Here is a 15,202-nt window from a genome sequence, read left to right on the forward strand (position 1 = left end):
TGTTTTATACATAAAGGGATGGAGTTGGGGGGTTGCTGATTAAGCGAAGTGGCCTTCTTGCTGTAGATGTACTGTGTCTTACTACATTTCTTATGACCCAGGGCAACGGTCTGGATACAGGGATGACCTATCATACACAAGTAGCTAAGATGAGAGGGAGGAAAGGGTGGTGGATGGGAGTGGAATGGGTGGGAGTAGGCATGTGCCCTTTGACTGCTACCTCCCTTATAAATGGGAAAAAGCCCTTGGTATACAAATAGATAGATTGACATGTTGATAATAATTGTCTTGTTTTTCATTGGTTAGAAACCCACAGCCCCACAGTAGCCTTTGGGCCTTGCCATAGATCTCTTAGGAAGAAACATTGAACTTTTGTTTGACACCCTAATCCACTGGCTGAGAAGGTTAGGGAGTTGTTATTTGTGGCAAAGTTCAAGGGGATGGTGGTTTGAACCCTGCCACTGGCAAAGTTGAACAAAGGGCATTATTAATTAAATTCCATGCTACAAAATCCTCTGTAAGTGGCACCATCCTAGCCTCCTGATAGGGGGGCTTTGTGACATTAAACCATATCATCATAATTATTGTTGTCATAATTTTTATTATTACATACATATACCAAGGCTTTTTCCCCCTTGCAACGGAGGTAGCCAAAAAGAAAAAGGCATAAAATTATTCCCACCCATTCCATCCCTAAATACACTCCACTCCCCTCCACCCTCCCTCCCATCTTAGCACTGTCTGGGGTATTGGCTGGATGTTATTGTGGCAAAAGTAGCATGCAGTTGATACTTTAGGGTCTATATGGAATGCCCCTATGGACCAGAGCCACACATCATTTTGTCTGTGATAGAGGAAAACTCTGTTCATAGAGAAATGACACTTTTAAACTACAACTGTCCCTCTGTTAGGCTGTCCCCCAACCCCTTGTCACTGTCCTGTACAATTTCTCTGAATATTCATTTCCTTTTTTGCCTACCTACCCTGTGGTGGGGGCAAAAGAATACTGACACCAAGTACAGTAAACTTCCACTTATCCGAACTCCAAGGGGGATTAGAAATGTCCGATTAAGGGGGTACGCGACACCTGGAGGTCATTTTCTAAAATATTTAGAGTAAAGAGCTGAAACTTCTCAGGTAAATAGGTATCCATATTGCCTACATTTTAGGTGAAGCAGAATGATGTATGTACACATGTACGTATACCAGTAGCGACATTTAAAAGTGCACAGCACCATAATACGTGGACCAATTTGTTTTATATTTTGGCTATGATTAGTCAGTAGGCACACCTAGGGCCGGTCATTGAGTAATTGAACAATTTCTTTTATACTTTTGCATACAGGCATTTCAACTTTAATGGCTGGCAAAAATCGTGAAAAATACAATTTTTTTGCTCTTGTTTCCATTATTACTCCGAACTCTTTCATCCTATTCAAAATATTCGAACAATCGGCCCTAGCAGTTACTAAAAGTAATATTCCCTGTAAGTTTCATCTAAATCTAATGTATATTAGATTTTTTATGATTAAAAAAAAGTAGAAAAATATCGAACGGAGATATGGCAACTTGAAATATGAATATATCTGTAACTTGCTTATAGTTTCACCAATGTGACTGATTTTTTCATGGCTTAATTCTTATTATATAATAAGTAAGTACAGTAAAAATTATCAACATATTTTAATTATAAGTACTTTAAATACTGAAAAACTAAAGTATAAGTATGTCACAGTAGTGACGACGCACAGACGACAACATCATATAATTTGCTTTTTTGCACCTTTGGCGGTTTCTTCATATGAAACCTCTCTGCTGGGGGTCTTCAGGGTATCTAAATCATTGGAAAGAGGTTTATTTTCCAGTAGTGGGCGCCTTCTCTTTCCTCATCAGATTCCCCTCGCCAATCTATGTTGGTAGGGCACCCCCTCCAGCATCATATGATGTCCCTTCTTCTTTCTTCTTCCTGTATAGCCTTGATCTTTTTCCTCTTGCTTTCTTCTTTAGATTTAATCTTCCTCTTTGAATTGTTTAGTCTAATGTTGTCCTTTACCTCTGTCACCGTCACAGAGGTGCAGGTGAGGGCGGTGGTGGAGTGAGAGGTGGTGAGATCTTTAGTCGTCTTTGACTGCTTGCCATCTTTAACTGCTGTTATTTGTCATTGTGATGTTCTTTTGTTCTTTTTGCTACCCATGATGACTGTACTAAAGAGTAATATGTACTAGCTAAAGTAATAGATTGCAATGAGAGCTCATGAGACATGCGTACTTCCCTTTTCAGAGCTAGCCGGTAACTAACGCTTAGTTTCGCACAAAGTTGGCGAAATATTCTCCCTCCACCTTCCTCCCTTCCCCTCCACAATCGTATTGGCCGTTGATACACTGGGCGAGTGTAAATTCAATCAAATTTCAACGTTATTCGCTGCGCCTGAAGGTCCTAAGTGGCACGCCTCCTTCTAGTGTGGGTTGCGCCTTTAAATCTGTCCCTTTAATCCTCACCCAGGACCTTTAAATTGCGCGCGGCTGGAAAATTATTTGTCGGGATTTGTTTCTAAGTGGTATACGAACATTTTGAACACAGTTTTGAAAAATGCCATATCTTGACCAAATTCACCCCCCCCAGGTGTCGCGTACCCCCTTAACCGAAATGTTCGGTTAATCCGACTTTGTATGTTTCATTCCCGTAGATTTTTATGCGGTAATGTCAGCTGCAATATTCGTACCTGCAAACTTAACATACACATGGAAATGCTTATACATACATACATATACCAAGGCTTTTTCCCCCTTTCAAGGGAGGTAGCCACAAAGGGAAAGGCATAAAAACACTCCCACCCATTTCATCCCTATTTACACTCCACACCCCTCCCACCCTCCCTCTCATCTGAGCACCTCCTGGATGACGGGTCATCCCTGCACCTTGCCCACCGCCCTGGGTCAGAAGCAGTGTCGCAAGACACAGCACATCCACAGCAAGGCAGCTTCATTTAATCGGCGACCCCCCTCTCCGTCCCCCCTTGCATATAAGGAGAGGACGGGGAGAAATCCCTTCGGGCTGCGTCAAAATTTGCTCACACATACTACCTCACCCCCCACCCACCCCGCCCATTCCTCCTCATGCAATCACAACATCATCCATATACAACCATTCTCCACTCACCTCTGTCTTCCGTCCTCTCCCTTCCTTTCTCAACAGACATTCCCCTCTTCCCCAAAGCCCCCTTCACCCCATCCATCCACCTCATCCTAGGACGTCCCCTCATGTTCACTCCCTCCACATCTGCCTTCCATACCTCTTTCTTCACTCATTCTTTCCATGTGTCCAAACCATCCTAATACTCTTTCATCAACCCTACCTCCCAGCTCCTTTTTCACCCCTGTTCTCCTCCTCAGTTCCTCATTTCTCACTCTATCCAGCCTAGTAACCCCCACCATACTTCTCAGACACCTCATCTCAAACACATTCAAACTCCTTCTCTCTTCTTCTCTTATGTTCCACGTTTCTGCCCCATACAGTGCTGTTGGCACAATCACTCCTTCATACAGTCTCCTCTTCGCATCCATTCCTAAATGTCTATTCCTCATTACACTCTTTAATCCACCAAGGCATTTACTCGCTTCTCTCAATCTACATTCTACCTCCACCTTCATTCCACCTTTTCCTGCTACTTTATAAACATATTCTATAGAGTATAAACAGCCGATCAGGTGTAAACATGGAGTGTGCTGCCACCGTGTGAGCACTTAGTGAAGCTTGCGTGTGGCGCGGGGGTGGCGGAAGAGGCGGCAGGGTGTTTGAATGTTCGGTTGAGATCCAAATACGTTCAGTTGAAGCGATGGCTACCGTATTGAGAAAATGTTCAGTTAATGCGATTATTCGGTTAAAACGCGTTCGGATAAGTGCGAGTTTACTGTATGTCCACTTGGATCATAAGAGGCGAGAAAAAAAGGACGGGGATTGGGACCAAGCATCCTTCTCCCTGTAGCCCCACAGGGACATTCCTAAAAAAAACTAAAGGCATAATTTTTATTATTATACGGTAATTCTTTTTATTATTCTTGGCTACTTCCCTTGTATGGTATTCTTACATACATACATATACCAAGGCTTTTTTCCCCCTAATAAGGGAGGTAGCCAAACTCATGTGAATGTATTCTTGTTATTATTATTATTATTGTTAATATAGATATTAATTAGTATTATTTATACCTTTAGCTTTGGCTACCTCCCTTGTAAGGGAGAAAAAGCCATTGGTATATGTATATAATATTATCAGTATTATTAATAAATTATTAGTGTTATTATTATTATTATTATTATTGTTGTTGTTGTTGTTGGACAGAGTTTCCTCTGCCTTGCCAAACAAGGAGAGCTAACAATTGGCAACTGCAACCATCCTCTTAATACTATAAGCCAATGAAATAAGCAGTCCCAGCAATATGTGTGGGTTGGCCCAAGGACTGATGGCAGGCATTGTGTATCTGGATTTCCAATCAATGAAATGTGATGCTACAGTTATTGTTATATGAACATATCTTTTATTTGGCTTAATCTGATAGAGGTTTTTGGCAAATTTGACTTGAAAGTTTTGGATGTTATTATAGTTATTGTAATTCTATATACAGTAATTCATTACATCAAACTGAAATTGCGAGAGAAAAAAAAATCAATTGAGAAAGTGTCTTTGTTTTTGTATAGGACAACATACCCTCCGTCAGACAAGGTGCTGCTACAGCTATTGGGAACATAGTGAAAGCATATCAAGAAGAACTTCTTGATAAGATTTTGCAAGATATTAAAGAGGGACTACAGGGTAAGGTTTTATCCATAGCTTTAATTTTAAATCTAATGAAATATTTTGTCTTGCATTTCACCTAGTTTATAGATGTTTATCGTGTTTCATTGATACTAATCTTTTAATGGATTGTATCATGTTTTCTAGGAGTTAGTAATCAGCCAGCAGAAAGTGAACGGTACACTGATCTAGCAAAGGGTGGTGCTACATATGGTGTTGTCAAACGTAAAAGAGATAATGATATGGAACTGCATTCGAATAATCAGGTGAGAACATACTGTAATGTTATCCTTTTTTATTGTCCAGTAACCCTTGCTACATTGCTTCTGACCCAGGGCAGTGGGCAAGATGCAGGGATGACCCATCACCCAGGAGGAGCCAAGAAAAGAGGAAGTGGGGGGGTGAATGGGAGTGGAGTATGTGAGAATGAACTGGGTGGGAGTGGATTTATGCCTTTGACTTTGGCTACCTCCCTTGTAAGGGGGAAAAAACTGTTGGTATATGTGTGTATGTAAATTTTTTTTCCAAATGTAGTTCTTACCTAGTCTTCATATATATGTGTAAATCTAAATATATTTTGCATCAGAATTCATTGGAAAAGCATGCTGACGACAAAATTTCTTTCAATAACAAAGCTGTAAGAAAAATAAGAAAAACCAGTTTAGCATTTCATATCATTGAGATATCATACCTTCAAGTGGCTGCATTGATATGACGGAACGAGGATCATTCAATCAATCCATTGCCTCGGGTCTCTTGCAGGGATCTACAGCTCCTTTGCAATCAGCAACAGCCATCAGATTTGTCCACAAGTCACCCAGTAAAAAAAAAAAAATAATAATGTTGTTTGGATATGACTAGGGTGAAGTAGTGTGATATGAGGTGTTCAATGTGTTCTGGTATTATGGTATGTAAATCTGGTATACAGACGCTCCTCAACTTACGTTTTAGTTACGTTCCGAATGGCCGAACGTAAGTTGAAAATGAACGTAAGTTGTTACTGTACTATACATCGGTAAATTCTATTACCGTATCTTATAAAACACCCCCTAAATCATTAATTAAACACCTAACATTGTAAAATAATAACATTAATTTCAAATAGATTAAATTCAAGCAACATAAATTGAGATGGTGGAGGAGGAGTGGGAGGAGGAGGAGGCAAGGCAAGGCATTTTCAGTTTGTCGTCTGCACAATGTAAACAATGGACGCAGTGTCGTGCGCAAGTATTGTTTGAACTACGGAGAGCGCGGTAAACTAAAAAATTCACTCAAAAAAATTTTTTTTACAATTTTTTTTTACCGTCAGTTCAAACATAAAATCGAAAAAACGTAAAACGAATGAACGTAAGTAGAGGAGCGTCTGTATGTTGAAAATTGATAATTAGAATCATTTTATGCTTCATTTCTTTTTCTCCTTCTACCTTTACAGATGTACTCTTGTGGGTCATTGGCACCAAAGATGGGGCGAGGAGGAGGTGGTTGTTCAGATTGTCAGTTTCGGCGACCTCCACAGCCTTGGGAATATGCTGATGGGTATGTTTTCGTTTGTTGTTTTGTTTTTATCTGAGTGCATATTCAGTTACCCTTCAGATATATTCTACATATTTGAAAAGTATTTCAGGTTTTTTGTTTTTATGCTCAGTAACTTAACACAAGTATAGATTTACTGGTTTTACACACACATGCACCCACACATACATGCGTGCACACTAGAGAAGACACTAAAAGATGAATCTAAGAAAAAAAAATGAAGACTGAAAGCAAGGAGTTCTATTAGGTCATAGACATGAGGCTAAGGAAATGGTACACCTAGGTAAGTGAAACAAAAGGAACAGAAAACGGGATGGAGAAGAAAAAAATTAAAAGTGGCCTATACTTATATAGATGGATTAATCTCAGGATTGAGTGAACTAAATGATTACCTGTCAGAAGAAAAACCAGACTTAACCACTTCAGTACGGGACTTAAATCTCGCGGGCAGCAGCCAATGCCAGCCGTACAACGTGTCGTAATAATACTCGCATCATAAAATATAGTCACGGCTTATATCGATCGTTCTCTCTTTCACCCGTGAATTTTGAAAACCACAGAGAAAGGGATTCAGAGCAGATCAAGGAGAATGTAAAAACACAGGGGTGACTACAATAAATATAATCAAGACGCCGATATGGCAGCGCCGCGAATCCACTTGCTCCTCATGACGCCTACGTGTGCGGCACCGTATGGAAGGGGTTAATGGGGATTGTGGATACAAAATTAAGGAGTCCACTACCACTAAATAGTGTTGGACATGGGTTATGTAATTACTGGGTTAAAAACAGAAACGAGAAACAGAGTGGAGGAATCATGTTCTTGGCCAAGAAAAATTTAAATGTGATGAAGGTTACAGACGGTAAAAACAGCGTGAAAATGATCATGATAAATATTGAAGACAACGACATGAAAAGTAGAAAGTTTGTGGTGATTTGCTCCCAAAATTGGGCTCTTGGATAGAGGGTGAGCATTCAAAAATGTTAGAAAACACAAGGCATTCATTAAATGAGATGCTGAAGGATGGAGGTAACCTGGTACTTATGGGAGATTTTAAGTGCAAGGAAATCTGTTGGGAAGAGATGACAGCAAAAGGTGGAGAGGATCTATGCGGAAATGTATGACTTGACATGACTATAGAACATACAGTGACACAATTGGTAAAAGAAAATACCAGATATAAAAGTAATGAAGAACCATCGAGACTAGATTGTATATTTACAACAGAACCTGAAATTGTGGATAAAATTAGATACAAGACACCATTTGGAAAGAGTGACTACATACTAATAAAGGTGGAATTCAAGGAGAAAATATAGAAATGAAAAATACAGAAAAGGAAGACTGATGTACAACAAAACAAACTTTAGGAATAATCTTAAGAAATTCTTTCAAAATGCAAATTGGGCAAACTTTTTTTAAAGAAGAGACACAAGTTGAAGAGAAATGGATGATTTTGATGGAAATTTATAATAAAGGAATGAATATGTACCAAGACAGAAACAGGAAAAGGTGTACATTAAGTGCTTTTTCAACAGAAGATGCTGTGAGGTGAAAGAAGAGATAAAGCTTGGAAAAGATAAAAAAAAACCTGGAAAGTGGCAATTATATATCAACCATAGAAATTAATATGTGAAAGTGCGCATAGAGGAAAAAAGAAACTACGAAAAAGACATCACAGAAAAATGTAAAAATCAATCCAGACTATTCTATGGACATGTGAATGGTAAACTTAAAAATAAACAGGAAATGGTGAAACTACACCATGGAAATATAGAATATACAGAAGATTTAGAAATAGCTGAAGATATGAATAATCACTTCAAGTCAGTTTTTGCTAGAGAAAAAATACAGCATTGGGACGAAGGAATTGAAGTGTGATTACCCCCCATGAGGGAAATAACAATAGCACAAATAGAAATAATGGATCAACTAACGAATCTTGATGTTAGGAAATCACATAACCCAGACGGAATTGCAAATTGGATACTAAAAGGATGTAAAGAATTAATGGACAGAATATATAACAATAAGTTGCTCACTCAAAGAAGGAAAAATACCAAAGGACTGGAAAAATGCCAATATCATACCAATATATAAAGGAGGAAACAAAGAACCAACAAATTACAGAGCAGTCTCCCTTACAAGCACTGTAGCCAAAATTTATGAAAAAATTATCAAGAATAGATGGATAAAACACCTGGAAGAAAACAATATAAGAAACTCGAGACAATTTGGATTCAGACAGGGAAGATCATGTGCCACAAACTTAATAGATATAATACAAGAAAGGGATGGATGAGCTGATTGTGTTTTCCTAGACTTACAAAAAGCCTTTGACAAAACACCACAAAAAATTATTAAAAAAAAAAAAATGAAAACATAGGAGGGATACAAGGTAAATGGATGGAGATTTTCTTGCATGACAGAAAAATTATAGTAGTGCTCAGAGAAAAAGAGTTCAGCTTGGGAGGAGGTGATTAGTGCAGTTCCACAGGGATTGGTATTGGCTCCAATAATGTTCACTATGAGAATGACATGGATGAAGCTGTGGATTATTACATGAGCTTCTTTGCAGATGATGCTAAATTGCTGATGAAAGTGAATACTGAAACAGATTGTGAATCACTACAGAGAGACCTAAACAAGATTTGGAAATAGAGCCAAAAGTAGGAAGTAGACTTTAGCATTAACCCCTTCCATACGGTGCCGCACACGTAGGCGTCATGGACTTAGATCTCGGTGGCAGCAGCCAATGCCAGCCGTACGACGTGTCGTAATAATACTCGCATCATAATATATAGTCACCGCTTATATCGATCGTTCTCTCTTCACCCGTGAATTTTGATAACCATAGAAAATGCGATTACATCAGAATTAGAAAGAATGTCATTATAGAGGGGCGGCTACAATAAATATAATCAAGACGCCGATATGGCAGCCTCGCGAATACACTCGCTCCCCATGACGCCTACGTGTGCGGCACCGTATGGAAGGGGTTAAGAAATGTAGCATAATGGGGTCCGGAAAAAGTAAAAAAGGAATATCGGGACAATATAAAATTGGAACAAAGGAAGTAAAGAAAGTGTGACCTGAAAAAGACTTGGGAGTAATTACTTCAAATGACCTGTCCCCTGATAAATAGATAAAGTTGTCAGAGAATCTTACAACTTGCTAAGATCAAGAAAGGTGGCTTTTACCTATTTAGATGAAGAAATGGTAAAAAAAAATACTAGTCACACTAATAAGGCCAAGATTAGAGTATGCTGCGACACTATCGTCACCCAGTACCAAAAAGAATATAAAGGAGATTGAACGAATCCAGAGAGCAGCCTTGAAAATGACCCCAACGCTTTCAGACCTGTCATATAAGGAGAGACTGGCTAAATTGAAATTACTGACTTTGGAACAAAGAAGAGAAAGAAGCAGGCTGCTGACCATTTACAGAATCATGAAAGGCACAGTAGTCCTTGATAGAGAGGACTTACTAAATTGGTTTTAGAGAAACACAAGGGGACATGAAAAGAAACTGAGGATAGTTATAGAAGAGACCTGAAAAAAAAAAGTTTCCCACATAGAGTGGTGGATATCTGGAACAAACTAGATGAAACAATAGTGTGTGCAAAAACTATACATGAATTTAAGAGCAAACTAGACACTGCAAGATACAAAGACAGGACACCATGAGCATAGCCCTTCCCATAAGATACAACTAGGTAAATACACACACACACAGTCCATGGAGTTATGGTTTTCTTCTCTGGTTCACTCCATCCACATTCTTTTCACTATACTTTCATCAACCTTTTCATATGCCCAAACCACCTCAGCACTCCTTGATCTACAATATCTGACAGCTCTTTCCATTCCTGCTCTCTGCCTCACCTCCATATTGCTCACTCTATCTATCCTTGTAACACCTACCATATATATCACACTTCATCTAAAAACACATTTAGCTTCTTCAAATTCCTCATCTCTCCAGCATGCAGTACTGAGCACAATCACTCCTTCATACAGCCTTCTTTTTGCATTCATCCCCAGAAACCTATTTCTTTGTACTCTCAGATACAGTATTGTAAACATCTTGCACACAGTCTAAAGGAAACAGAATGGTAAACTTAGGGAGGAGTATAATATAATGAAAGTGATCAGAGGAAAGTACTTTGGGACAAGAATAGAACTTTTGTAAGCTACTTCAGTGAAAGTCACATGATTTAGGCAGATTGTAAGGAAGTTCCATCATGTATGGTTTTGTTTCTTACAAAATTGTAATTCCCAACAACAGGTGCGTATACTTGGCTGCCGAGTTAGCAGATAGTCCACTTGCTGCAGGTCATATTGCAAACCTGCTCACTCTGATAGCAGAAGCTGTCCATCACAAACATTATACCGCTCATGTAACTCTTCATGAAACACTTTGCAAGTGTTTACCTGTCATTGCAAAGGGCTTGGGCAAAAAGGTTTTCAAGAGCCACTTGCATAATTTCTTGGATCCAGTATTTTATTCTCTGGTAAGTTGCGTAGAAGTAATTTTTTTTTTTTTTTTTTTTTTTTTTTTTTACCTTAACCACTTTAGTACAAGTCAAATTCTTGCACCCAGCATTGGCTGCCATATGTACAATGCAACACACTTTATAAAATATAAAGTTACTGCTGTATTACTCGTTACCTTTTGCTCCGAGTAATAATAAACAGAAAACGTGATCAAACCAGCCCACAGAATCCTGGGGTAACTCATGTACAACTACAAAAAAATATATATCAAGATGCTGATGCTGGGATCCTCATGTACCTACTTGTGCCTCATGACTTCTACGTAGGCGTCATCGTACCTAAGTGGTTAAGGAGAAGAAACCCTTGGTATATAGATGGATAGAATATTCAATATGTTGTGGTATGCATTGTCTGGTATTTACTTTATTTTGTCGGCAGGAGTGTGAAAATGCTCTGACTTCATTAGCAGCCAGTCAGTGCTTGACCAGCCTCGGACAATTTCTTGGGCCACGGATACTAAGGGGGCGAGTGGAAGAGCATAATCCTAGGTATTTCTAATTGACAGTTTTGTATGAATATTTATCCTGTGTTTTAATGTCTGTATTTACTTACAGTGTACAGAACAGGATAATTTTGTATCATACCTAATAATAGTTGACTTGTCATTTTTTATCTAATTATTTTTTGAGTTGTTATGCAACATACATCAATAGTGCTGTTGGTATGGTGGTATTCTATAAAGGATTACAAAGGATTACAAAGGTGGAGCATACCGACAGGAGACCTTTTGATCCATATCTAGGTCGGATGCGAAAAAAATCATAATAATAGAATAATAAATAAAAACTATAATAATGTAGATAACAAATAAAATACATAAATAAATGCATAGGTATAGTTAAATAATAAACAAACAGGTAAATAGTAAATAATAATAAATTGACATACTGTATAACTAATAATAAATGAAAATCACAGACAAAAGATAACAAAACAAAAACAAATAATATAAGATCAATTATAATCATTACAGCATCTTACTTAGGTATTTATCTAAATGATTCTTAAAGCTTCGAACTGAACTACATTGCACTACCTGTGCAGAAAGTTTATTCCATTCATTAACTACACGGTTGGCAAAGTTGTTTCTACCCACTTCCTAATTGAATCTATTTCCGGACAGTTTGAGACCATTGTTTCTTGTCTGATTCTCATTCAATGTGAAAATTTTGTCACTTTTGATGTCAATTCCCTTTAAAATCTTAAAGACCTGTATCAAGTCACCTCCGAGTCTACGCTTTTTTAGGGAAAACAGATTCATGTGTTTTAGTAGATTTTCGTATGATTTATTTTTGATATTTGGAATCAGTTTTGTGGCTCGCCGTTGTACTTTTTCCAGTCTGTCAATGTCTTTAATGAGATTCGGTGACCATACAGAAACAGCATATTCCAAATGTGGACGAACTAACAATTTATATACAGGTAAACGTCGACTTACGATGGCCGCGACTTACGATTGTTCGACTTTACGATGACGACGACGACGACGACGATATGATAATTTAACCCCTTCCATACGGTGCCGCACACGTAGGCGTCATGAGGAGCAAGTGGATTCGCGACGCTGCCTTATCGTCGTCTTGATTATATTTATTGTAGTCGCCCCTGTGTTTTTACATTCTCTCAAATGTGCCATGAATCCCATTCTCTGTGGTTTTCAAAATTCGCGGGTGAAAGAGAGAACGATCGATATAAGCGGTGACTATATTTTATGATGCGAGTATTATTACGTCACGTCGTACGGCTGGCATTGGCTGCTGCCCGCGAGATTTAAGTCCCGTACTGAAAATACATATTATAGTGTTTGAATATGGTAAAAAGGATAAAAATAATTCAATAAACTACTGTACATGTTTAATAGGCTATATTCAGTATCTCTGGTGGTTAATATACAGGTAGGCTAGGTACAGTGACCACGGAACAGAGTGATACACAAATTGGGGATCGACTTACGATGAAATCGTCTTACGATGGCTCTATCGAAACCTAATGCCATCGTAAGTCGACGTTTACCTGTAGCTTGTTAATGAGTGATGGACTTTTTAAATCAAAAGATCGAGCAATCAGTCCCAGAATCTTATTTGCTTTCTCAGAGGGTGAAATACACTGCTTGAATGATTTGAGGTCGTTACTGATAATTACACCGAGATCTTTTTCACTATCCACTTTTGTTAACGAATTTCCAAATAACTTGTAATCGTACTTACTGTTATTTTTACCTATGTGCATTACCTTGCATTTACTGGTGTTAAATTTCATTTGCCACTTTTCAGACCATTGCTGTAAAAATCCCAGCTATTATGTGGTAACATCTATCCTTACCTATCTTAACCCCTTCCATACGGTGCCGCACACGTAGGCGTCATGGGGAGCGAGTGTATTCGCGAGGCTGCCATATCGGCGTCTTGATTATATTTATTGTAGTCGCCCCTCCATAATGACATTCTTTCTAATTCTTTTGTAATCGCATTTTCTATGGTTATCAAAATTCACGGGTGAAGAGAGAACGATTGATATAAGCGGTGACTATATTTTATGATGCGAGTATTATTACGACACGTCGTACGGCTGGCATTGGCTGCTGCCACCGAGATCTAAGTCCATGACGCCTACGTGTGCGGCACCGTATGGAAGGGGTTAAGGCTTCAGAAATCTGCAAAGCCACAAATATGGTCATGTTAGTGGTGATAGTGAGAAAACTACTGATTGAACCTATTTTATGTATGAAGTGATGGTGACACTGTTGATGGAAATATAAATAGGTTTCTGGGTGGGTTTGGGGTTGGTGTATGCTTTGACTCTGCCACCCTCTTATAAGGGAGAAAGGGCTTTTTGAGAGTTTTGTAATTATTTATCTTATTTCTAAGGAACATTACAAATAAACAGCACATAACATACAAGTGGATGAATGGATAGTAAAAAAGGTAAAATAGGGTACATGATCAGATGGAAATTAGTATTAACTGTTAAAATATTGAGTTTTACTTGTGGGTTTTAATAGATTTCATTTATACCTAATCCCCACTAATAATGAAGGTGTTCTGCTTGGTATAATGTTGATCAAGGGCACATGTTGTGGTTTCTTCATGCTTCCCTCTCTTGCATTATCCTGTTCTATTGTCATGTTTGCGTCAACATACCTTATTCTTGAAAAACTAGGTCCAGCATCATCTTTTAACTCATTCTCCCATACTAAATTCATGTAATTGATTGATTTGTGTTAATTTGTGTGTATGGCAATAACCTTTTTTTTTCTTTTTCTTTCTTACAGCTACCTGAAAGCTCTTGATGCCAACAATTTCATTGCTCCATTATGAGTAAGTAACATCAGGTGGAAGAAGCAGTTATTAACTGACTTTGTAGATTAATCTGTTATAGGAAATACGTATGCCTACAATGTGGCTAAAAGCTTTTAATTAAAAAAGTTAGGGTTGTGAAGTGTAGGAGAGCTTGTATGTATTACTTGTAAATGTACACTATTTATTTTGACATTGGCTTGTGATTAATTTTATTTTAATGAGGTAAATTGAATTTATTTTTGTAATTAAGTAGGTGGTTAAGGCCAACAAGAATATCATGTACTATATAATTTCCCCACAACCATTCTTTCATTGTAAACTAACCAAAGACTTGAAGTTAATGTTGTTATGAAGTATTTACACAACAAAAAATAAGTATACAGTTACCCATGTGTGATGCATATCATTTGTAGGGGTTACTTGATTTTTGTAGATGTAATTTGTGCCATTAATGCGAGACAACTTTTATTATATTGTTGGTCTTGGTGCACAAAACCCTTTCTATAGCCTCACTTTACTTGTATTAAATGCTTTACTGTGCACTTTCATTGCTAAGTATACCCTATTCTTGGAATTAATGTCTATCACAGTCTCAGCTTCCATAGTCTTATAATGCAAGTGATTGATGTGAAAAACATCCATATTTCTTAACAACACCAAGCTTGGAAACTAAAATATGTTTCATTCTGAGTTATGTTCATTCACAAGGTTTGTAATTTTTTTGAGTTTGATAAATAAAGAGATGTATACTTGATTTTGGAGTTTGAGATGATCAAATCAAAGGTTTATTGCAGTGTCCCTCATTTTTATGTTCAAGCTTGGTAATCTCCAGAAGACTGAAAAATTCCTCATCTACCCTCTCCATTTGAAGAAAGAAGTCCATCTACAGCAGGGTCCAAATACAAAATAGGATAAGGCTCACCACCAAAGACACCTTTCTATAACATCTAGATTGGTTATTTTCTTACTGAAGTGGCCTACATGCCTGAGGAGAGCCACAGGTCCAAGGCAGTTGTGG

The 15,202-nt window shown here is 38.0% G+C and overlaps 1 protein-coding gene across 4 annotated transcripts in view; it reads left to right on the plus strand.

Annotated features, from left to right (window-relative positions):
- Positions 1 to 14,938, plus strand: part of LOC143033974 (uncharacterized) — a 28,029-nt gene extending 13,091 nt beyond the window's left edge. For all 4 annotated transcript variants that reach the window (XM_076199733.1, XM_076199729.1, XM_076199731.1 and 1 more), the window contains exons 12-17: positions 4,699 to 4,813; positions 4,943 to 5,061; positions 6,228 to 6,331; positions 10,617 to 10,842; positions 11,264 to 11,373; positions 14,157 to 14,938. In XM_076199733.1, coding sequence (XP_076055848.1) covers positions 4,699 to 4,813; positions 4,943 to 5,061; positions 6,228 to 6,331; positions 10,617 to 10,842; positions 11,264 to 11,373; positions 14,157 to 14,202 — 720 coding nt within the window. In that variant the 3' untranslated portion in view covers positions 14,203 to 14,938. The remainder of the gene's footprint in view (positions 1 to 4,698; positions 4,814 to 4,942; positions 5,062 to 6,227; positions 6,332 to 10,616; positions 10,843 to 11,263; positions 11,374 to 14,156) is intronic.
- Positions 14,939 to 15,202: the final 264 nt, after the last annotated feature.

Source organism: Oratosquilla oratoria, chromosome 16, assembly GCF_046742065.1.
Source record: "Oratosquilla oratoria isolate Oo_2021 chromosome 16, ASM4674206v1, whole genome shotgun sequence".
Lineage (NCBI taxonomy): Eukaryota > Metazoa > Arthropoda > Malacostraca > Stomatopoda > Squillidae > Oratosquilla > Oratosquilla oratoria.